This window comes from Lotus japonicus, chromosome 4, assembly GCF_012489685.1.
Source record: "Lotus japonicus ecotype B-129 chromosome 4, LjGifu_v1.2".
Classification (NCBI taxonomy): domain Eukaryota; kingdom Viridiplantae; phylum Streptophyta; class Magnoliopsida; order Fabales; family Fabaceae; genus Lotus; species Lotus japonicus.
This window is the reverse complement of record NC_080044.1, coordinates 79998438-80020340: the sequence shown is the minus strand read 5'-3', so window position 1 is coordinate 80020340 and position 21903 is coordinate 79998438. Positions and strand designations below refer to the sequence as shown.

Here is a 21903-nt window from a genome sequence, read left to right as displayed (position 1 = left end):
AGCTCCTTTGAAGGAATCAAACTCATGGTAGTGTCATGGATCACTCAAACTCTTAAAACACTCAGAGCACGATCTACATTGAAATTGCTATGAATATTTGAAGTTATCTTAGAGATCAGTTTTGAAAAGGAAACCATTTTAGGATTTCTGATCTTTTGCACGAGATACATTCAACTAAGCAAGGTGATATGAATGTTTTTAGTTTCAGCACAAATCTGAAAATACTAGGTTGAATCTACCTTCATGCACTTGTGCCACAATGTGCAGTGGCGACATGCCTGGTGACATCAGAAGCAAAGAGATGTGGAGTTTGTGGTTGCGGACTTGTGGTTTGCTTCTTTAATGGCCTTGGTATTAATATAAGTATATGTTTGGTTTTCAGATAAAAACTACATTAGGTGCTTTGAAATTTGAGAATGTTGTTTTTTTTAACATGAAACTAGTGTTTTTTACCCGCGCGTTGCACGAGAAATATGTCTATTGTATTTAATACATTAATTAATACTTTGATTATTAAAAATATATTAAATAACGAATGAAATAGAAAAGTCAGAATTGATGAGTAAAGTGGAGATAAAGACTTCTCTTCTAAGCCCGATTGAGACCAAGAGGAACTCGTTTCACATTCTTCGTAAATATGAAGACGATAACACAAATCATAGATATAAGGAATTATCAACATATTAATCTTAAAAAAAATTAATGTGATAGTAGCACAAATCAGGATTGTGTAAGATATATCATAAAGTATAACATTATTGTGTTTATTCCAACTAAGTAGGGATGACAATGGGTAGGTACTATAGTACCATCTCCATACCCGCGTTTTTAAAAATTACATGTACTCGTCTCCATACTCACGTGGGTAGCAACTCGAAGCTCCCCACCTTTAGACAATTCAATGTCATTACAGGAAGCTATCTATCTTTACCAAAATCTAAATCTATGGATGACAATGGGTCTCAAAATCATAGGGTACCTGCAAAAAATACCCACTATGGGTATGGTAAAAAACCGCTAAATGAGTATGAGGTTGAGTATAGATAATTACCCGCAAAAAATAGTGGGTATGAGTGCGGGTATGGGCACTATAGTACCCAACCGGCCCATATCCGCACACATATGTTATCATTATTATTATTATTATTATCATTATTATTATTATTATTATTATCATTATTATTATTATTATTATTATTATAATTATTATTTGGGAATATATTAAAAAATTAACTTAAGCTATAGCTTTCAAACTCACTTTTTTTTTTAAAAAGTTTGGGATATATTAATTAATACTCTAAAAATAAATAATAAATAAATTAAGATAAAATCAAGAAATAAACCACCTAAATCCTAATCAAATCTAAAATTTAAAAATGTATTTTTTTACTCTAAAAATAAATCAAAAATAAATTAAGATAAAATCAAGAAATATACAATATAAATCCTAATCAAATCTAAAATTTTAAAATGTATTTTTTTATGAGAATTAATCTGAGAATGACACGTGTTATTTTTTTTTTTCCAATTAGTGAATATTCTGCACCCTAGAAGATTTTCTTTTCCTCAATCCTTTTGCTTTTGATTAAGAAGAAAAAAGCAGGAATCCTTGAAGCATATGTCATCTTACAATTAGTTGAAGAACAAAATCAATTCATGAAGAAGATTGAAACAGAAACCCAAAATGAAGTCTTGAAGAATAAAATACTCTCCTTCACCAATTTGAAAGGACTGTGGTGAAAAAATTGTATTTAGTGTATTTGTGAATCTTGGGGTGGAACCCTTGTGAAACAAAAAATCAAAGACACATTTCATTCAAGAGAAACAAAAAATAGTGTATTGCCCCATATGTGCGCACCCCAACAAATTATCTATATATGTGAGAAAAAAACAAAATAATTCTCCCACCCAAAATAATTGTGGTTACTTCACCAATAAACTTATACTAACAATCAATTTAAATTAAACTTAAGAAAATATATAGAGCAAAGTAAGATAAGTCACCAAATTGGCATACTAAAACATGAGTATATGCAAAACTAATGAGTTTGAGGAAAACATGAACCAACCTTAAGAATGGGCTAAACATACTCATGAAGATTAAATGTGAGCTTTTCATATGCTTTCATCAATTTGACTGATATGTGCATCATTAAAAAAAAATAGTAAGTTGTGCATCATTCACATACAGTGCAAATAGTATGCTTATACACACAGCTCAAACATGAAGAATAAAAACGGGCAAAATTTGAGAAATGAATATAAATTCAGGCTATCCTAAGTTTCGTAAATTTCTATAAATTATACCAAAATCTGGTTTAGAATGGTTTCACACGCATGGATTTCTACAAACTATACTAAAATCTGGTTTAAAAAAATACAAAAGCGGAAGAAGAACAATAGAAAAAACATTACATCAGAATCAAAACATTACGTCTTCAACAATGATTCGTCAAAGGGTCTATGCAAAAATTTGTAAACTTTTGGATCAAAACACACAAAATATGTGAAATTTAAGAATCCAGGATTGAATTACGAACAAAGGATAAACTGAAATGGTACAAACCATCAATCACAACATGATAAACTCTTCATCACGTAACATCATCTTACGGCATACCTCTGTCCTGATCGCGACATGTGGCAGAGGTAGAAATAGCAGCTATCAAATCTCTGCGTGTCCATGGTAGCTTTTTGCGGACCCCCAGCACCAATTCAACTCCCTTTTCTTAGAATTAGCATTAAATAAATAATAAGATAAATTAAGATAAAATCAAGAAATAAACAACCTAAATCCTAATCAAATATAAACTTTAAAAATGTACTAAATAAAGATAGATAAAAACTACCAAAATCTAGCAAATCACAATAAAAAACTCATAAAATCCTGAATTAAATAAAAATATGAAAATTCAATAAAAATACCATAAAAATTTATTTATACTATAAAAGTAACTCAAAAATAAAATAAAATATTTCATGAAATTAAAATTAAAAATAAACAATAAATAAGGATAGATAAAAACTATCAAAATCTAGCAAATCACAATAAAAACTCATAAAATCCTGCATTAATTAAAAATCCGAAAATTCAATAAAAATTAATTATTATACTCTATATATAAATGTAAAATAAAATAAAATATTTCATGGAAGTAAAATTAAATAAATAATAAGATAAAATTAAGAAATAAACAACCTAAATCCTAATCAAATCTAAAATTTAAAAAGGTATTAAATAAAGATAGATAAAAACTACCAAATCTAGCAAATCACAATAAAAACTCATAAAATCCTGAATTAATTGAAAATCCGAAAATTTAAGAAAAATTAATTAATATACTCTAAAAGTAAATCTAAAATAAAATAAAGTATTTCCTGGATTTAAAATAAAATAAATAATAAGATAAATTAAAATAAAATTAAGAAATAAACAACCTAAATCCCAATCAAATCTAATATTAAAAAAAGTATTAAATAAAGATACATAAAAACTAACAAAATCTAGCAAATCACAATAAAAACTCATAAAATCCCGAATTGATAAAAAATTCTAAAATTCAATAAAAATTAATCAATATATTCTAAAAATAAATTTAAAATAAATTAAAAGATCAAATCTTATCTTTTAAAATAATATCAATCAATTATTTTAGAATATATAAAATTAAAACATATATCAATTGAAAATTATATCTTCTAAAATAATATCAATTAATTAGGTTAGAATATATAAAATTAAAACATATATCAATTGAAAATTATATCCTCTAACAAATTGACACGTGGAATAATTTTTATGAGAATTAATCTGGTGCTGACACGTCACTAAGAATTAATTTGGTGTTGACACGTCACTATGGAAGTTCTTCTTTTCTAATATATATTGATTGATATTGATGATATTGATATTGATTGATTTGAGAATGTTGTAACGTGTAAAATGAAACATGAAGGAATCTATAATTTTGCTGGAGCCAAGTTGAGTTTAACTTAAAATCAAACATGCCGTTTATGCTAGAAATATTTTTTTTATTACATCGGAAAATAAACAACAACAAGAACAACTACAAAGCAGCAAAACGATCCCTCATAATGAGGGTTTCAAGCTCCATAGGCGGAGTATCTAGAAGACAAAGAGACAGTTTTGGGTTCGAAGCTCCTCTGTTGGCTAACCAGTCGGCATGCATGTTACAATCACGGCTGAAGGCACTCAAAGAGACTCTCCACGGTCTATCCAATAACTTAATAATATCATCCAAGATAGGGAGGAAATGTCTGCTGTCAACCTCTCCCAAGGATTTTAGAAGCTCACCACAATCCAAATTGCAAATCATATCTCTGAAGCCTGCATCCCAAGTCATCTGTAATCCTATTTTCAAGGCCCAAGCTTCTGATAACAGTGGGTTCCCTCCTGCTTGGAAAGCCTGGAAACCTCTCACCCACTGCCCTAGCTCATCGCGCAGCAACCCTCCCGCCCCCATACAATGCTCATGCCTTTATGCTAGAAATATAATAAGAACTCATATAATAATACATGTGTTATTTACCCAATAATTTAAACTTTTGGACTACTCAGTCATGACATGGTATCAAAGTATTTATGAGTAACTGCAAGTAGAAATGTAAAAATATAAACAGAAATACTTTGAGCATCACATATCATTTTCACTTCCACCTTCATCAATTATAAAGAAATGAGAGAGAAAAAAAATGATATGATAGGTGATATAACAGGAAATGCAGAGAGATAAGAAGAAAAACTAATAAAAATGAGATGAAAAAGGAAATAGAATGTGACTGTATCACTACTCATAAATGTAACAAAAGTAAAAATGACGGGTTAATAAAATATCTATAATAATAATTTAAAAAAAAAACAACGGATAAGGATAAGGATGAGATATAAGCTGGATGAGAAGAACAAACACATGGAGATCATGAAATCATTGATATTTGATATTTTTTAAGGAGAACATAAGAATAAATTATGATTGTTAAGTATGAATGATTATGATTGAAACTATTTAAAAATTCACATGACTTCATATTTTAATATTAACTTTTAATTTTTCATAATTAGATCTAGCGGTCATAATTTAGTCTTATATTTGTATATAACAACGTCATTCTCATGGAATACATCCCACAAAACGTCAAATCATAATTGCAAGTGATAATTTTTAACCACGTTCACACCACAATAGCATGCCACCTAGACATTAACAGATATTTTTTACATCATTTTTCACACTATAAAAGCCCTCACCCAGAAGTAAAAAATTGCAAAGATTTTGAGATTCACTTTCCTTCATTCTAAGAGAAGACTTCAGATCATAACTGAGGTAGGTGACTTCATTTTTCATGGTTGATTTGTTTCCTTAAGAGTAGCACACACCGTTGTCTGGCTCCTTGTAACCATAAAAAGAGGAGAAACAAAATCAATCTTATTTTGGTATTTTAATTTTGATTAACAGTCCAAGAAGTGATTGCGAACCACCAAAATACTGAAGATTTGGTTTCTAGTTTAATATGCCTTAAAAATCAAGATTTAACTAGAAAAAGTAAAAAAAAAAGTAAATGAATGTTGGTTGATGATATAGCTGAAAGAATTCTTAATTAATTGCTGAGTTGATAACAATTTTCATACATCCAGGCTCTGGTTGAAAGGTAACACCAGATAAACTTTCTATTATTATTGTTCTAGAATAAAAACCCTAAGGCAAGAATGGATGAGAAAAAGCTTAGAGTCTTATTCAAGTGAAAAGTTGAACATGGATTATACATCACTGACTCCTCATTATATAGTTGGTGAATCTAAACCCTAGTTAAAGATACATTACTAAGTTAACTAGGCTACATTAATGGGGGAGGAAATCAAGGGAATAATAATTAACTCCATTGACTAGTCTTGGGGATAAATGGAGGATGAATCTAGATTATACCACATGCTTGGTTGTCTTCCTTTTGGGCCTCTTTACTTCATTCTTGGGCTGTTCTTCCTGCTTAGAGGCACGCTCAGCCCAATCCAAATCCATGACGGTACAATTATCATTCCTAATTTTGTTATGCATATTATGAACTCACTCACTCTTCTCTTTGTGTATTTGGAATAAATTTATAAGATGCAGACAGGAGACATGGATGGAGCAGCATAAGCCATCACCATTCAACTCGGATCTGGTCATCTGACAATGGATCCAGTTACTAATGTGACAATGTTTACAGGACCTGTGTGGATTACCCTAGCTTACCCATCCACAGAGCCCATTATAATCTCTGGTGACACTACCCTGACTATCATATCTCCACCCACCATGTCACCTCGCCCAGAGTCCGTTTCACAGTAATAACCTACCTGAAAGCTGAGAGATGACATACCTAATGGACTTTATATTATGTCATGATATTAATGTACTATAGTTTACTTTTGACTAGCATAACTCGGATATAGCTATGCTTATGTTTGTATCACGTAACTCATCTAGGATTATGATCCACTGATGTAGAACTTTTCTATGGCTAGTGTGACATATGTATGTGGTTGCATCTTGTGAAAATTAACTTTCTCATCTCTCGCAATAAACTACCTCAGCGTTATATGTGTATATATAAAGGAAGAACATAAACAAAGTCACTATGCATGTATTCAAATCTCATTATCTCAGTAAAACCAGACAATATCTTGTCCATAAGGATAAGCGGGTCTTGTTCAGTTTGTCAAAAACCACTATGCACAACAACATGATTTTACAGATTGAACATCATCAAGTAAAAAAGAGATACTAAAACATTCATGACATCCTCTCTTCCGAGCTGTATCCCTGCAAGTCTGCAACCATTCATTCATACAATACCAAGTAGCTTACGAATATCTCGCTGCAACACAATAAAAGATGATAGAAGAATTAGAGAGAATCAGGATCTTCTCATGTGAAAACTCTCTCATGAGACAGCAGAAACCATATGAATTTCTAGATTAGTAAAGAGACGAGATTGGTTTTACCTCAAGGCTAAGAGGAGAAGTTGTGGGATAATAGCGATCCACCACTTGGCCATCCTTGTCAACCAGAAACTTGGCAAAGTTCCACTGAATATCATCCCCAAAAATTCCCCACTTACCTAACTTTAAGAATTTATACAAAGGAGCAGAATTTTCCCCATTCACTTCAATCTAGCACAACAACAGAGATGGACTTATATTGCATACATGTCACAGTTATTCAAAGAACTTAGCAGAAGTTAAACAGAATAGCAATGAACACCCAATCTTTGTCGAATTAACTACAACAACTGGTAAAGCAACCTATAAGTTCATAGTTCTGGAGTCTAAAAAAGATGAAAATCAATTATTACTGCTGTTCTGTGTTATTTTGTTTTGTTAAATCATTGATGTGATCTTGTTTTCCACACACAAGAAGGGCTTAATGCAAAATAGATGTCATGCCATTGAAACACATAACTGACTCCCAGGGCAGTGACAAACACTAAAGATAATGCAAAGTCACAAATTCTCATCTCAATAAAATTTTGGCACTTGGATTGGGAGTGTCCAAAAATGGTGACTAAAACTAGGCTTCCCAAGCTTCAATTACCTTATCAAATATGGGGAATTCTGATTTAAAGCGAGTGCAGACGAACTCAGAAATTTGATCATTGCTTCCGGGTTCTTCCTCACCAAATTGATTACATGGAAATGCCAGAATCTCCAGGCCTAATTAAGATATAACCAACTCAGTTATCTTCCGGAGAGTTGTGCATCAATATCCAAAACAGGGTTCCTTCTTTTAAGGTAAGAACTAAGAAGGGCAACAAAACCCTCAATCATAAAGAGGAACAATAACAAGACAGAGAGGAAACCTGCATATGAATTTCATAGTTTTGAAATGGAATACATAAAACAACAAAGTGTTATATTTACAAATTACAGACCTTTGTCCTTGTACTTCTCATGTAGCTGATTTAACTCCACATAATTTGAGTTGGACATGCCACTGTCTCAAACCCAAACAAACAAGAATCATAAATATTCTGACTTTGATAAATTCCAGGCAAAATAGTTAAATGACAATATGAGGGAGAAGGCAGGCACAATGAAGAAAAGAAGAAGATAAATACCATTTGGAAGCAACATTAACAATCAGAAGCACTTTTCCCTTGTAAGTGGAAAGATCTACATCACTGCCCTTAGCATCCTGCAAGTAAATGGAAACCAAATTGCAACAAACATAGTATTAAATCATTATCATTGCATATTCAAATGGTGGCACTGATTTTCCTAACGCATACATGAGCAGTGAGCACCTTCATCTTTATGAGCATAAAATTCAAAGCAGAAAAGATGAAGCATGTGAAGTGGAAGAGATAAAACAGCTAACCTTGACAGAAAAATCGTACAGGGACTTTGGATGATCCTTAGTGGATTCGGTGCTCATGGTTTGTAGTGTGATCGTGAGTGAGTGTGGTGGAGGCCAATGGAAGAAGAGAGTTCTAAGAGGAGACCCGAACCAAACTACTTCGATTGGACTTGGGTGGAATCATTTTTATTCTGCAAGTGTAACATAATAGAAGTAGTTGCGACGGAATAAAAACCCGTCACAAAATTATTGGTTTCATGCAGAATTAACGACGGAATTTATGAAATGTAAATTCCGTCACAAATTAACAAATTTTGCTTTGCGACGGGACAACTCCCTCTCTAGTGTCACGTCGCAAAATTCACCTTGCTTACAAGGATTTTGTGACCGACTTATTCTGCGTCGCGAGTATGCCGGATTTAAATTCCGATGGAAAATTAATCCGTCACAAATTTATTGGTTTGATGCGGAATTAATGACGGAATCTTCCAAGTTCCATAATGGAGGATGGTATTTGCAACGGAATAAATCCTCTCCAATACTCCGCCGCTAAGTTCACCTCGCTTACGAGGATTTTGTGAAGAAATTATTATCTGTTGCAAACACGCTGACATGGATTTTAGGACAGATCTAGTTTCTGTCACAAATGATCGTGATGAATTTGTTTTCATTCGTCGCAAACTATCAGTTTTCTCTACTCCCTTAGTTTTTAAGTTGCTTGTTTTAGTAAATAGTTTTATTTTTATATTATTTAAAAAAAAAATCCTAGTCTTATGACATGAAATTCCAAAATCTCTTACTTATCAATCTCTGTATTCAGTCTTTAGACATGAGTAAAAACTCAATCTATGTCTCTCTTAAACATTTACTCACTGTTATATAATTTTTATTTTTTAGATAAACAGATGATAAAATGGTAAAGGATCACAAGGTACATTTCTTCCTCCCCCATTCTCCTTAACCCTTTTTACTAAACTCGAGACTTCTCATTTACCCAACCATGTGTTGTCATTCGTCTGCGGGTTCGTAAACACATTTTTGTTGATTTATGTTGGCCTCTAATGCAGTTGAATGTTTCTTCCAGTTAGGCCAGAAAATGTTGAAGAAACTAAAATAAAATTGGATATTATGAAATTTTCATTTTTGGGGTCAGCAGATCATAGATCGTAATGAAATTTTGAAGAATACTTGCATCGAGTTGTATTGTGTTAATTCTTAAGTAAGCATGCTATGCAATTTATTGTTTATGCTGAAGAATTGAATCATACGTCACAACCATAGCCTATCTAAACCCAAATTTTGTTACAGTTTAGTTAATACGGTTTATATCACTGAGACATGAGTATGCAAATATGCGTCAAATTTGACGACGAAATAGACTACTGAAATAGACAAACGAAAATGAAGTTAAAGCAATCATTTACAAACATTATTGCTGATATACGAAGTTGAACTGTTTTCATTTATCCGAGATACAAAACAACTGTTTAGGTACATATACGAAAGGAAGGAAATTGCACCAACATCTGCAATACAATTCTCTTATTCATAAGATTATTCTATTCATTATTCATTTACTGGCAGTTCCAACCCTTCATGACTTCATGCACCCAACAATTTCACCAAGTCCTTCTGCAAACATTAGCAAAAGAAACATTAATGTTAGTGTAAAAAAATTTCAAGTATGTCTAGGAAAGATCATTGGTGCCATCATACAAATATTGTCTTACCTCAATGCTCAAAGGAGAAGTTGTTGGTGCATAACGTTCAACAACATTTCCTTCTTTGTCAACAAGGAACTTGGAGAAGTTCCATTTGATTTTATCTCCAAAGAGTCCTCCCTTGCTTGATTTTAGATATTTGTAGAGTGGAGCGGCACTGTCACCGTTCACATCAACCTATATTAAATGCAAGCACACATGATATGAGTAAGAATTTAATGAACTTAAACAAACAGGAAAGGAAAGTCATAGATTTGTTCCATGTTCAAAACAATACTGGGTTTCGTTTCTTATACATACAAGATTAATCTTGAAGTTCTAATTGGACCAGTTTTGATGCATTAAATAACCAGTGCTGAAAATGTGGAACTGCTTTCCTAGTTGTCTAATTATCGAACAATGTCGATTGCAGAACACATTCAGAATATGCCTAAGGGAACATAATAGAACATTTGGAGGTTACATAAAGCATATATACCTCACAAGTCACAGGTCACACACAAGATTCAATCTACACCCTAAATATTTGTGTTCAATCAGCTGTTGCAGAAATAACATCATCTCTTCTATGAAGAATATAGACACAGCCGGGAGCTTGATAATTATACAAAGAATGGAATAATAAGAAAGTATGAGCAAAGGTTTTACCTTGTCAAAAACAGGGAACTCAGCTTTGAAGCGAGTGCAAACAAACTCTTGTATCTGTTCATTATCTCCAGGCTCCTGTGCCCCAAACTGATTACATGGGAAACCCAGAATTTCAAGACCTGAATAAAGAAGACCAAGTGTTATAGATAGACAAAGAGACCCCACAGTAAGTGAGTAGCTTGAACCTTGAAAACATAAGCTTATTAATGTTTGGTATATGCAGGCAAAATGTCCATTAAGTTTATAATTAGATAAAACAAGTATCATGTTTCAGTGATATGCAATTCAGTATTTGAGAATTGATTGTAAAACCTAAGAATAAGAAACCTCAGCAATGAAAGGGACTACAACAAAGCAACACTATTGTATGAGAAGGAAAACAATGACAACAGCATATGAGGTCAGAGAACACAAAACAAACCTTTTGATTTGTATTTCTCATACAACTGGCTGAGCTCTGTGTAATTTGAATTAGTCAACCCACTGCATCAATATCAAAATATAGCACAAAGAATTAGATCGGATGAAATTTAAGTGCAAAAGCTCTCTAATTTCTAAACCTTACACAATTCATCAGATTTGGAACAATTAATATCATCAAGCTCACACCTTCAAGTGAAATTATTACAAAATAAGCATGTGACATTTAACCAAATCTAATTAGCAAGCATGAATTCTCATAAGCTTCCCAGTCAATTACTTAACAAAATACAGAAATTGGGGGTTTGAGAAATTAGGAGGTACTAACCATTGTGAGGCAACATTGACAATCAAGAGGACTTTTCCTTTGTAGTCACCAAGATTAACATCATTTCCTCTGGCATCCTGTAACAAAAAAAAAAATACAGTTAATAAAACAAGTTAAATAAAGCATATAATCTGGTGATTATGAAGCATGAAGATAACAGCATACTTTGACGGTGAAATCATAAACGGATGTGGGGGCAGCCATAGTGTGATCTGGTCTGAGAGTGAAAGAGAAAGGGGTTGTTGAAGTAGAAACAAGTGATTTGATTGGAAAACTAGTAGTAGTAAGCAGAGAAGAGTGATAAGAACGCGAGAGGGTGATGGGAGAATTTGAGAAGACGAAGGAATGAAGAGAAGATGAAGAAAGAGGAGCAGCGAATCTTATAGTTCTGGAGAAGAACAAGATGCGAGTACAGAGCATTTGTAAAACGACAGCGTTTTTGTTCCGCGTACACCACCCTTGTTTGTATTGTATGTTCCATTTTCCATTATTCTATCCGCAAGTACCGCGTGGATGCTACACATGTCCACACGTTCCGCTCTAGGAAACACACGATTCTGTTTCATGGACGGTCAGATCTTTCGCATCACCAGTTACGTCATCATCATTCTTTTCAATCAAGAATAATAATCGTGCACCATTGCCGACATCAATTTTGACCTTTTGCTAATAGGACTAATCTACAGTGTTGGCTTCGGTGGTTCAGTTAAAAACTGAAACACCGTGGTACATGAGCTGAAAATGAAATTTAAACCATAGATATATTATTTTAAAATTTAACGGTTCGGATTTAACATATGAAAATTACAGAAATATCTCTAACTCTTCTCCCTCCTCCACTGTTCCCCTCCTCTCCCCTCACCACCATTCCGGCAGGAGGAGAGCAAAAACCCAAGGTGAGGAACGCTGCACAGATCTTGAACCTTGGAGCACGAAGAAGGAGCCGATTGCAAGGTTGCAGGTCTGAATGGTTGGTGGCAGGATCTGTGCAAAGAGATACCGATTGCTCCTGGGCGGCTGTGCAGAGGCGACGACAAGGCTGGGTGAGCGGTTGCTGGCCTTCTCCTCGTTACTCTCCTGCCAAACCCCAACAATCCAGCAGCTGCTGGTTTGAGTAGTAGGGAAAAAGGCTTGAAGCCTGCCCTTGGTGACGAGATATATGGCGCGATGTTGATGGGTTTCCGGCGGAGGCCTGATCTGTGGCGGCACACAAGCCTGCCCTTGGTGGTGATGGAGGACGAGATCTGCTTCCACAATGATGACGATGGAAGGTTGAAAGGTGGAAGGTAATGTATTCAGATCTGGGATTTAGTTGATTCGCGTTCAAATCTGTTATAATGAGAGAGAGTGGGAGTGAGAGTGACCGCCGGTGGCTGCCGGACACTATTGGCGGTGTCAGATCCGACGATGAAAGAAGAGGTGGAGGCTCTGGGTGGTGGTGGGCTCGCCGGAATGGGAAGCAGCAAAGGGGGAGGGGAGAAGGAGAAGATGAGGATATTATTGTCTAAAGCAAAAATAAATTAAGGGTATTACTGTCATCACAGTGTAAAATTTTAAGTGTAGCACCGTGAGTCAGTATTTAACTGACCCACCGAAGACTTCATCCTAATCCACTCAAATTATCCAATTGAAGAGGAGCGTTCCCGTTTGTAAGAATATATTTGAGCTTATATAATAGTATAAGTGCATATGTCAGTGTTTGAGAGAGCTCATGCAAACAGCTGTTATAAGCTGTTTTGAGTTGATTTTCCTAAGCTATTCAGGATAGTTTATGAAAAAAAAACTTATACTCATATATAGTTTATTTTCAATTTATTTTAATAATTTTTTTTAAATTAGCTTATCGAAGGTTGTAATGAATGCTTGGGTTTCTGGGTGAATCTTAGCGGTTGAGGCAGTTGAACCTTTCGCTATCTTTAGAGGTTTGTAGTGGTTTGATGGTTGGGGATTTGTTGTGAATGAGATTGTGGTATTAAGAGAGATGATGTAGTGAAATAATGAAGTGAATAGTTTATAAAAGGACGTGTTGAGGAGACACAAACATCTTAGGTTCTCGATCGCCCAAGAATGGTCGTCAATTACGTGATCGTCAAAAGAGTGACTGTCAATGGATTGGCTGAATCAACCTCCATAGCAGCTACAAATTTTTTTTTGAACTCAGCTACAAATTGCATGTGTATGAGTGTTTGCTAAAAAAATAGTGATACATGAATTAACGTTGTTTTCAATTAATTACCTAGTTAATTTTGAAATATTTATTGTTTTAGTCTTTCACTTATTTTTGAAAATAATTGTTATTTAAGTTATTCAATACTATTTATAACATTTTCTTTAATTTGTACCCTCATTTAGTATTATATTTCTCATCTACTAGATCTTATTTTCACCTATCATTATTCTTATCAATTACTTAATGTAAGTTTGGATTCTTGTAGGACTCAATGTGGATCCACTTGAAAGTTATCATGTTAAAATCTTATTTATCAAATCTATGTTAAACTCAATATGAGGTGCTTTAAAATATGTGAAATCGTATTTGCATTTGCAGTGACTCTAATGTCAAACTAAACATGCACATGCAGTTCACTAATAGCACTATCATACATTCATACTCTCTATCTCTTCAATAACAACAGTTAGTCTTTTCCCAATCTTAATGAAATCAGTTAGACTTGTGCATATCATGAGGCCCAATATCTGACTTTGTTTTTTGTCAAAGGTGTTTAGGCCCAATATCTGACTTGCAATTACATTCCCAAAATAAATAAATTAACAAAACATATTGACCAAAAAAAAGTAAAACCTATCTGGTTTTGCTATATCTTTATACCATGTTTTTTTTTTGAATGGATATTTACCATGTCAATACATGTATATATATATATATATATTTTTTTTCTCAAATTATAATCGTGAAAAAAGAAAAATACTAGTAATAAAAAAAAGATAAAGTGAGAGTGTGGTGTGGTTAGTGAGGGTGTAGTGTGTGTAGCTCGGTGAGAAAGAAAGGAATTGGAAAGGATGATGAAGCTGAAAGTGTATGCGGACCGCATGTCCCAGCCATCTCGTGCGGTTCTTATCTTCTGCAAGTAACTAATTCTTTCACTTCGTTTTCTCCTTTTCGAAATTTCAATCTTGTTTACTTATATGCTATTATTATTATTGAAACTGAAATTGAAATCGACAGAGTCAATGGAATCGATTTTGAGGAGATCAAGATTGAACTATCCAAACGCCAGCACTTATCTCCAGAATTTCATGGTAATCAATCACTCAGCTTGCACTTTTGAAATGAAATCCTTCCTTCACTCACCCTTGGATTGATTTTAATTATTTTCCTTCAGCTATTAACCCTTTCAAGAAAGTCCCTGCTATTGTTGATGGAAGGTTCAAGCTATTTGAGAGGTTGTTGTTGATGATTACATATTTATTCTCATTCACTTTGAATTAATTATCCTCTTTCATTTATGTGTTTTTCTTTTTCTTTTTTGCAGTCATGCAATTCTTATCTATCTTGCTTGTGCCTTCCCAGGAGTTGCTGACCATTGGTTAGTATTAGTATTCTCCCTCTTTTTGCAATCTCATCATCTATGAATTCAATTCAATATATGCCAATCAAGTCAACATAGGCTAGCTAGTAGGGTATTGATTTATGCATGTGTTTCTTACTTTCATTTAGTTACATAGCTTAGGTAAACAGCTTTATTATGCGGCACTTATCACATAGGCACATATTCATAAGCTTATTTGAGAAGCTTATTGAAATAACCTCGAAATAGCTTATAGGTTGATATAAGTACTTATTCATGAGTTAATACAAGAAACTTGCAAAATAAGCTAAATGACGCTTTTAGGTAGGTATAGGATACTATCATAAGCTAATTCTATATACAAGCTTATCAAGACACTTCCATTAGTTCCATAATTACTTATGTCATAAGATAAGTTAAAATGATGTTCTTTCAAATATAGCCTAAGGTTCGCATTCACATATTAGAAACTAGAAAGATCAAACCTGGACAAATGATGCTTCTATCCTAAACTTAAAGGATACACATTCGTCTTGGTGTAAGATTCAGTTCTCTGTATGCTAACACTTTGTTCCTTCCATTCATTCCATTAGGTACCCATCTGATATTTCCAGGAGAGCTAGAATTCAGTCTGTGTTAGATTGGCACCACCTGAATTTGCGCCCCGGAGCAGGTGCATTATAGCAACAAACAAAAAAACCATTTTGTTTATTTGGTTAGGTTTCCGTCATCAAATTTCTTTTTTGTCCTGAAAGTGAAAATAATATGAAAAATACCATTATTTCACGAGTCCATATTGTGTTGTTGTGTTTGCTTGCTGGATTGGATAGCTTTATATTATGGGCTTGTATGAACTTTATATTTCCATTTGCCAAGTAGCAAAGTTCAATCAAGCAAAAGAACAAATAGCTTGAAACTAATAGCTAAGCTTCAGAGAATTTGTTCAAACTGTAAATGATGGTGTGTTGGTGGTTAAGCCTTTCTTTGAGTTCGAGCCTATTGATAGTAATGTCATTTGCTTAACTTGTTTAATTCTAGTGATGACATGCATTTGAGTTTGGTATACACTTTTCTTGTGCACGTGCATTTTGTTTTCATTCTTTGCATTAATTTGTCTGAAGTATCTTCCTTTGAGATGTGGTGAAGATGCTATTCTTTTGCATGCATATTTCCCCAGCTTCCTCTGTTTTGAATCTTTTGATGACCTAGTCTTTTTGTTATTTTTCTAGCATCATATGTTCTAAATACTGTACTAGCTCCATTATTGGGTCGTCAGCTAAACCAACAAGCAGCTGCTGAAGCTGAGAAAGTTTTGATATCATCCCTGTCAACAATAGAGAACATTTGGCTTAAGGGGAATGGTCGATACTTGCTTGGTGGCCTCCGACCGTCCATTGCAGACCTGAGCCTGGTTTGTGAGATTATGCAATTGGAGGTAAATGAGGGATTTCCTATAACAAAATAGTTTTCATTATGTCATGACTCGTGGGGGGTGGTTCTTTTTCTCATTAAGATTTTGCTTGTGAGCTTGAAGAAAATAAATTGTACATACCTTTCTTGTTCAGTTTGTGTTTTATGATTGAAAAATCCAGCAACAAACAGGCGTAGTTGGCATGTTATGTTAACTATTTGAAAATTGCTTGGCTAAAGAAAGAACCCATTGATGCTGGTCTAGTTAAAAACTGTTTACCTGGAAATATGATATGCTGGACAGCATACTGATCCAGATTGTGACTTGTCTTTTTGGATGCAGCTTTTAGACGAGAAGGACCGAGATCGTATTCTTGGTCCGCACAAGAAAGTTCAGCAGTGGATTGAGAGCACAAAAAATGCAACGAGGCCTCATTTTGACGAAGTTCATAATGTCCTCTATAAGCTCAAAACAAAGCTTTCGGTGCAACAATCTAAGCAGGCAGATAGCGTGATGGAACCTAGGATTAAAACCCCACTAACTTCAAAGTTGTGATTAACAATCATGTCAGTAATGTACTTGTTGATACTATCCTATACCTACCTAGAAGCTTATGTGATGTGTTTTTTATTTTGTTGGTATCAGGCTTGAAACCTCGATTTATGTTTGTATTCACATCCCTTAATAAGGCTTCTAAGCTTAGCTCATAATAAATGTATTTGTCATAATGCCATTTAAGGATTCAATCGAGTCCTAAGTGCAGACATAATTTGTGTAAGTTTCTTTGTCCTTTGAATTTGTTTATATCCTAACTCCTAATTCCTGCAGTATTTGGCTGAAGAAATGATAGTATAATAGCATGGTTGGACCGGCTTTTCTTTCTCTATAATCAATTTTGAAACTCAGAACTATTCAATAAAGCTTCTATCCAGAATTGATTTTGGTTTCAAAGTCAACGGAGCACTAAAGTTGTATACACCAATAGAAAGTTCGTCATTTTATGCTGACTCATCAGATAACTTATGATGTCATGTGCTCTTGTGATCCTAGACATTCGTTTATAATAACATTACATTAGCAAATAGCAAGATAACTATATAACCTTCTATTTATTGATTTTTAATATTGTCTAAATTAAATTAACAACTTTGTTCTTAAACTTCATATCTAGGGCAATTGATGGCGATAGAAAACAAATTTTGCCGTGAAGTTTTTTGATCCCTACTATAAAAATAGATTATATCTTAAAAATGAAAATTATTAAAAGAGATAGCAATTGTGTTTTAGATAAGACCTTTTTTTTAATCTTTCTTTATCTGAAGATTGAACATGAAATGCTTTTAACTTTGCTGTCTTGCACGCTTGTTCAGCAGGGCAAAATAAGTGAAATTATTACTTTAAGAATATGAAATTTGAGAGAGGCACAAAAAAAAAAACTATACAAGTGGGTAAAGACTAGAGCCAAAAGAGGTTTAATGCTTACAAAACTCAAAAAACAGAGTCCACATTACAATTTACAAGCACTTCTAGCTACAAAGTTTGTAAGCTGATAAAGAAGACAGAGAGTGAAAGGATGATGGAGAAGGTGAAGGTGTATGCAGATCGTATGTCCCAGCCAGCTCGAGCAGTTCTCATATTCTGCAGGTGATTAACTAATTCTTCAAATTTGACTTCACACACAAACAAACCCATGATTCATTATATGATATTGAGTCAAATTTTTATCATCTGCTGTTTTATTGAATCCGGGTTTTGACATGAAAAGGGTTAACGGAATTGACTTCGAGGAGATTAAGGTTGACCTTTCCAAACGTCAGCATCTGTCTCCTGAGTTCAGAGGTAGAATAAAAAAACAAGCATCTGCATGTTATAATTTGTATGCACTTGCCATGTGTTTAATTCTGCTTTTGACATTGTTTCTTGATGATTTCAGAAGTAAATCCTCTGCAGAAAGTTCCAGCTATTGCTCATGGAACCTTAAATCTCTCCGAGAGGTAACCATTGACTTAAGGGCCGTGTCCTTTAACCTTCAATTTCAGTTCTATATAGTACAATTTGTGGAATTCACTTTATAAATTTGTGGTTGATTAAATGAAATGGATCTTTCTTTCCAATGCCTTTGTAAGTGATATACAGTGATTCCATCATGTATGTGTTTTTATTACATCTTCTTTGTCGCCTATACTTTTCTAATCTCTTCAAATTCTGCTATTTGTAAATTTTGAAATTCCATATCAAAAATATGTTTACTTGTTGGTTTCATTGTATGTTCTTCATTAATCTTGTTTTGATTTGACAGCCATGCGATCCTCGTCTATCTTGCTTCTGCTTTTCCTGGAATTGCTGATCATTGGTTAGTAGAACCACTTCTTTTGCTTCTGGAATTCTGAACTGGTAAAGGGTTTTCAAGATATCCTCATAAATATCAGAACAGGACTTTTTCATTTTGTACTAGTTTAACATGAGTAAAGCAAAGGGCTTAAGCTAACCATGACCTTGGTTCCTTGTGCATTTCCAGTACCCTTTTGACTCGCTTTCAGATTTTTATTTGAAATTAAATATTAGGATGAATTAGAATAGAGTAAATAACTTAAGAAATACAATGATTCTAAATCCAATTTATGCTGCAGAGATATACAATTTTCACAATCTAAATTAAACCCTAGTTGTCACTTGTCATGCCTTGCAGATTGAAGTGTTGTCATGTACGACTGAAATTTTCTTGTGCCGAGTTGTTCTATATAACACCTTTCCTTCTTGATGTATCAGGTATCCAACCGATGTTTCCAGGAGAGCCAAAATTAACTCGGTATTGGATTGGCAGCACTCTAATTTACGACACGGAGCAGGTGCTTTACACATCTAAATCCGGTCATCCTTAAAACTCCTTGAAGCTATATTGTAATTTTCTGTGAGCACTTGAGCTTCTACATTAGAAACTTGTGTGCTAGTTAGGCATTGTAACGTACAACCAAAAAGAAAATTCAATCATATTCAAATGTTTATTACCTTTTGCAGTGAACTATGTGGTAAATACTGTACTAGGACCTGCACTTGGCCGTCCACTGAATCCAAAAGCAGCTGCTGAAGCAGAGAAAGTTTTATCATCTTCTTTATCGAAACTAGAGCATATTTGGCTAAATGGAGATGGACCTTTTCTGCTTGGTGGCTTTCAACCCTCTATAGCAGATCTCAGCCTGGTTTGTGAACTCATGCAACTTGAGGTAACTCAATATGACTTAATAATTGTGTAACTATTGTGATTTATGATGGATTGCTTTTTACATAAATTTATGAAGTTTCTAATTAAACTGCCAATAAACTTAGGTTTTGGATGAGAAGGATCGCAATCGTATATTATCCCCATACAAGAAAGTTCTGCGGTGGATTGAGGATACAAGAACTGCAACAAATCCACACTTCGAAGAAATGCATAATGTCCTTTACAGAGCTAAAAAGAAATTCCAACAGGAGCGTTCAAGGGTAGCTAAAACTGGGACTGAGCCTAGCAACAAGTTAGGGGGGCATTCAAAAATGTGAAAGCCATGCCTTCATCTTTTTTGCCAACAAAATCATAGCCTTAGACTCGAGCCTTTGATTTGGGGCTCGAGCTTTTGAATATGTATTTGGATTTCCGTTTAACTCTTGCTTCTCCATATTTGTGCGTGGGATGCACTTTCCTGATTGTGTGGGAAACCAAATCCACTCTTAGTCTGAATCATCGTACCTCTTCATGCATGTTTGAAGACACTGGGGAAAATCATGGTGGGACTAAAATCATGGTGGACAGTTGTAAAAGCTAAGAGAATTTGATTATGTCCACCGTTAATTTAGCTACATTGGGGTTTTTGACCGTGTATCCTAAGATTATACTTAACTTTATTAAAAATAATCTAATCATAAAATTGAATTTGTCAGCTCTAAATAATAGAATACAGAAACCATTGTGCAAGTGGATCAACGGGGTAGTAATTTGATTGACTAACTAGTGGTTTTGAGTTTGATCTTTGTACCAATAGCATACGTGTAATAGAAACGCAGAAAAAAATATAAATGTAGTGGTGTGAAAATATAGGTTCTGTTTTTAAATAATCTAAAAAATAAAGTTCAAAACAATTTACCAACATGGGGTTTTTTGCGGCGGAAGATTAATTGGTTTGATGAAGAATTAGCGACGGAATTTTGAGAGGACAACTCCGTCGCAAGTGCGTCACGGATTTACAAATAATTGCGGTCAACGTATGATTGAGTTTGCAACGGAACAAATCACTAACAATCCGTCGATAAACTAATCTCTTTTACAAGGATATTGTGACAGACGATTTCCCATCGCAATTTGGTGACCGATATATATCCGTCGGAAACAGTGACAAGGATTTTGTGCGAAATATTACGTCGCAAAGTTTTTGTGACGGATTTAGTTTCCGTCGCAAATACGCTGACATGGACTTTTGTGACGGATACTTTCCGTCGCAAAACGTCAGTCTCTCTGCTTCCTAACCAAAACTACCCGAAATTGATAAATTGTTTATAAAGTACTATTTTTTGGTAAATAGTTTTACATCTATATTATTAAAAAAAAACACCGAAAATATAACTACTACATATTTTTTTTATATATATATAAAAGTTGGTAAAATCGATCATTTAAAAGAAAAGATTATTGTTTTAATCAAAGATTATAAAATTCTGGTTGTAGATATACAAAAGAAAAGAAAAGATAGTGCGAATTGAAAGTGAGGAGGAGGATAGCCACCACCAGCCAAAGCTGCAGCGTGCATTTCCATTCCAACCCAAGTAGTAAGTTCCCTTCTTTTGTAGGTTGAAATAACTTGATGGATTTGTTATTTGTGTACCTTCTTTCATTTCAATTTCAGAAATCTTGTTTACTCCAAACCTGTTATTCATTTTATTCCAATTCATTATAAACCAATCTTTTTCTATTGACTAGCTGGGTGGCATTCCTGTAAGGAAGAGGGCAATTTTAGTACAAATTCTAACTAAGGCTCTAGTTTAGCAGTTATAACTTATAACTTATAACTTTATCTACTCTAACTTCGGGCTCTCCTAGGGTTAGGGTTTGGGAGACCAGGTGGCGGCGCTGACTTATGCTGATTGGTTTGACGGCGTCTTTTCCTAGGGAACGTCGTGGGTTGTTCGCAGACACGGTTTCTATTTCTGTCAAGGGCTTTCCCGAGGCTGCTTTGTGTTTCCTCTCGACATACCATTCAACCTTGCTTTCTGTGTCTCCATCATGGATCGTGGGAAGAAGGTAAAGCTGACGGGCTCTGAGGCCGAAGTTCTTAACCTGGGTGTTCTCAAGGTCGACCCACGGATCGGAGAAAACCTATGGCTGGTAGGAAAGCTTCTCTTCAAGGGTGACTTTAGTGAAAGGACTTTCCGCAACGTTTTCCAAAACCTGTGGAAATCTAGAAACGGGGTCGAGGTACGCCACATTGATCAAAATCTCTTCACTTTCCGGTTTGCG

General features: G+C 34.2%; 5 protein-coding genes and 1 long non-coding RNA gene across 6 annotated transcripts; 3 read left to right on the top strand and 3 right to left on the bottom strand.

The window, feature by feature from the left end:
* Window positions 1-4067: 4067 nt before the first annotated feature.
* On the bottom strand, window positions 4068-4484 carry LOC130713438 (uncharacterized). The gene has a single exon (XM_057563205.1). It carries the CDS (start codon window positions 4482-4484, stop codon window positions 4068-4070), a length of 417 nt encoding a protein of 138 aa, XP_057419188.1.
* A 722-nt stretch (window positions 4485-5206) lies between these two features.
* Window positions 5207-6586, top strand: LOC130714543 (uncharacterized). The gene is made up of 2 exons (XR_009011338.1): window positions 5207-5345; window positions 6126-6586. It is a non-coding gene; the product is annotated as an uncharacterized LOC130714543 (long non-coding RNA).
* A 39-nt stretch (window positions 6587-6625) lies between these two features.
* Window positions 6626-8538, bottom strand: LOC130714542 (probable glutathione peroxidase 8). Its single transcript, XM_057564451.1, has 6 exons — window positions 8379-8538; window positions 8119-8195; window positions 7933-7994; window positions 7596-7714; window positions 7007-7174; window positions 6626-6879 (listed from the first exon to the last, which is right to left on the bottom strand). The coding sequence occupies exons 1-6, from the start codon at window positions 8433-8435 to the stop codon at window positions 6847-6849; spliced, it is 516 nt and encodes a 171-aa protein (XP_057420434.1). The 5' UTR covers window positions 8436-8538; the 3' UTR covers window positions 6626-6846.
* Window positions 8539-9759: 1221 nt separating this feature from the next.
* On the bottom strand, window positions 9760-11916 carry LOC130713843 (probable phospholipid hydroperoxide glutathione peroxidase). The gene is made up of 6 exons (XM_057563657.1): window positions 11640-11916; window positions 11475-11551; window positions 11148-11209; window positions 10727-10845; window positions 10088-10255; window positions 9760-9989 (listed from the first exon to the last, which is right to left on the bottom strand). Exons 1-6 carry the CDS (start codon window positions 11892-11894, stop codon window positions 9960-9962), a joined length of 711 nt encoding a protein of 236 aa, XP_057419640.1. The 5' UTR covers window positions 11895-11916; the 3' UTR covers window positions 9760-9959.
* A 2489-nt stretch (window positions 11917-14405) lies between these two features.
* On the top strand, window positions 14406-17193 carry LOC130711733 (glutathione S-transferase T1-like). The gene is made up of 7 exons (XM_057561453.1): window positions 14406-14563; window positions 14662-14735; window positions 14819-14879; window positions 14969-15022; window positions 15598-15677; window positions 16234-16439; window positions 16758-17193. The coding sequence occupies exons 1-7, from the start codon at window positions 14496-14498 to the stop codon at window positions 16968-16970; spliced, it is 756 nt and encodes a 251-aa protein (XP_057417436.1). The 5' UTR covers window positions 14406-14495; the 3' UTR covers window positions 16971-17193.
* A 655-nt stretch (window positions 17194-17848) lies between these two features.
* Window positions 17849-20252, top strand: LOC130711732 (glutathione S-transferase T1-like). Its single transcript, XM_057561452.1, has 7 exons — window positions 17849-18059; window positions 18181-18254; window positions 18349-18409; window positions 18715-18768; window positions 19185-19264; window positions 19434-19639; window positions 19743-20252. Exons 1-7 carry the CDS (start codon window positions 17989-17991, stop codon window positions 19953-19955), a joined length of 759 nt encoding a protein of 252 aa, XP_057417435.1. The 5' UTR covers window positions 17849-17988; the 3' UTR covers window positions 19956-20252.
* Window positions 20253-21903: the final 1651 nt, after the last annotated feature.

What these genes read in the sequence shown, in the direction of transcription:
- LOC130713438 (XM_057563205.1), bottom strand. Translation starts at nt 4,484, where the DNA reads ATGGGGGCGGGAGGGTTGCTGCGCGATGAGCTAGGGCAGTGGGTGAGA.
- LOC130714542 (XM_057564451.1), bottom strand. Translation starts at nt 8,435, where the DNA reads ATGAGCACCGAATCCACTAAGGATCATCCAAAGTCCCTGTACGATTTT. An exon ending in AATTCCCCATATTTGATAAG is followed by an intron (nt 7,175 to 7,595) that starts GTAATTGAAGCT and finishes TTGTTGTGCTAG; the next exon opens with ATTGAAGTGAATGGGGAAAA. An exon ending in CTTCTCCTCTTAGCCTTGAG is followed by an intron (nt 6,880 to 7,006) that starts GTAAAACCAATC and finishes ATTGTGTTGCAG; the next exon opens with CGAGATATTCGTAAGCTACT.
- LOC130713843 (XM_057563657.1), bottom strand. Translation starts at nt 11,894, where the DNA reads ATGCTCTGTACTCGCATCTTGTTCTTCTCCAGAACTATAAGATTCGCT. An exon ending in GTCAATGTTGCCTCACAATG is followed by an intron (nt 11,210 to 11,474) that starts GTTAGTACCTCC and finishes ATATTGATGCAG; the next exon opens with TGGGTTGACTAATTCAAATT. An exon ending in TGAGAAATACAAATCAAAAG is followed by an intron (nt 10,846 to 11,147) that starts GTTTGTTTTGTG and finishes TTCTTTATTCAG; the next exon opens with GTCTTGAAATTCTGGGTTTC.
- LOC130711733 (XM_057561453.1), top strand. Translation starts at nt 14,496, where the DNA reads ATGATGAAGCTGAAAGTGTATGCGGACCGCATGTCCCAGCCATCTCGT. An exon ending in GAATTTGCGCCCCGGAGCAG is followed by an intron (nt 15,678 to 16,233) that starts GTGCATTATAGC and finishes TTATTTTTCTAG; the next exon opens with CATCATATGTTCTAAATACT. An exon ending in GTGAGATTATGCAATTGGAG is followed by an intron (nt 16,440 to 16,757) that starts GTAAATGAGGGA and finishes TTTTGGATGCAG; the next exon opens with CTTTTAGACGAGAAGGACCG.
- LOC130711732 (XM_057561452.1), top strand. Translation starts at nt 17,989, where the DNA reads ATGATGGAGAAGGTGAAGGTGTATGCAGATCGTATGTCCCAGCCAGCT. An exon ending in GCAGTTCTCATATTCTGCAG is followed by an intron (nt 18,060 to 18,180) that starts GTGATTAACTAA and finishes TGACATGAAAAG; the next exon opens with GGTTAACGGAATTGACTTCG. An exon ending in CCTGGAATTGCTGATCATTG is followed by an intron (nt 18,769 to 19,184) that starts GTTAGTAGAACC and finishes TTGATGTATCAG; the next exon opens with GTATCCAACCGATGTTTCCA.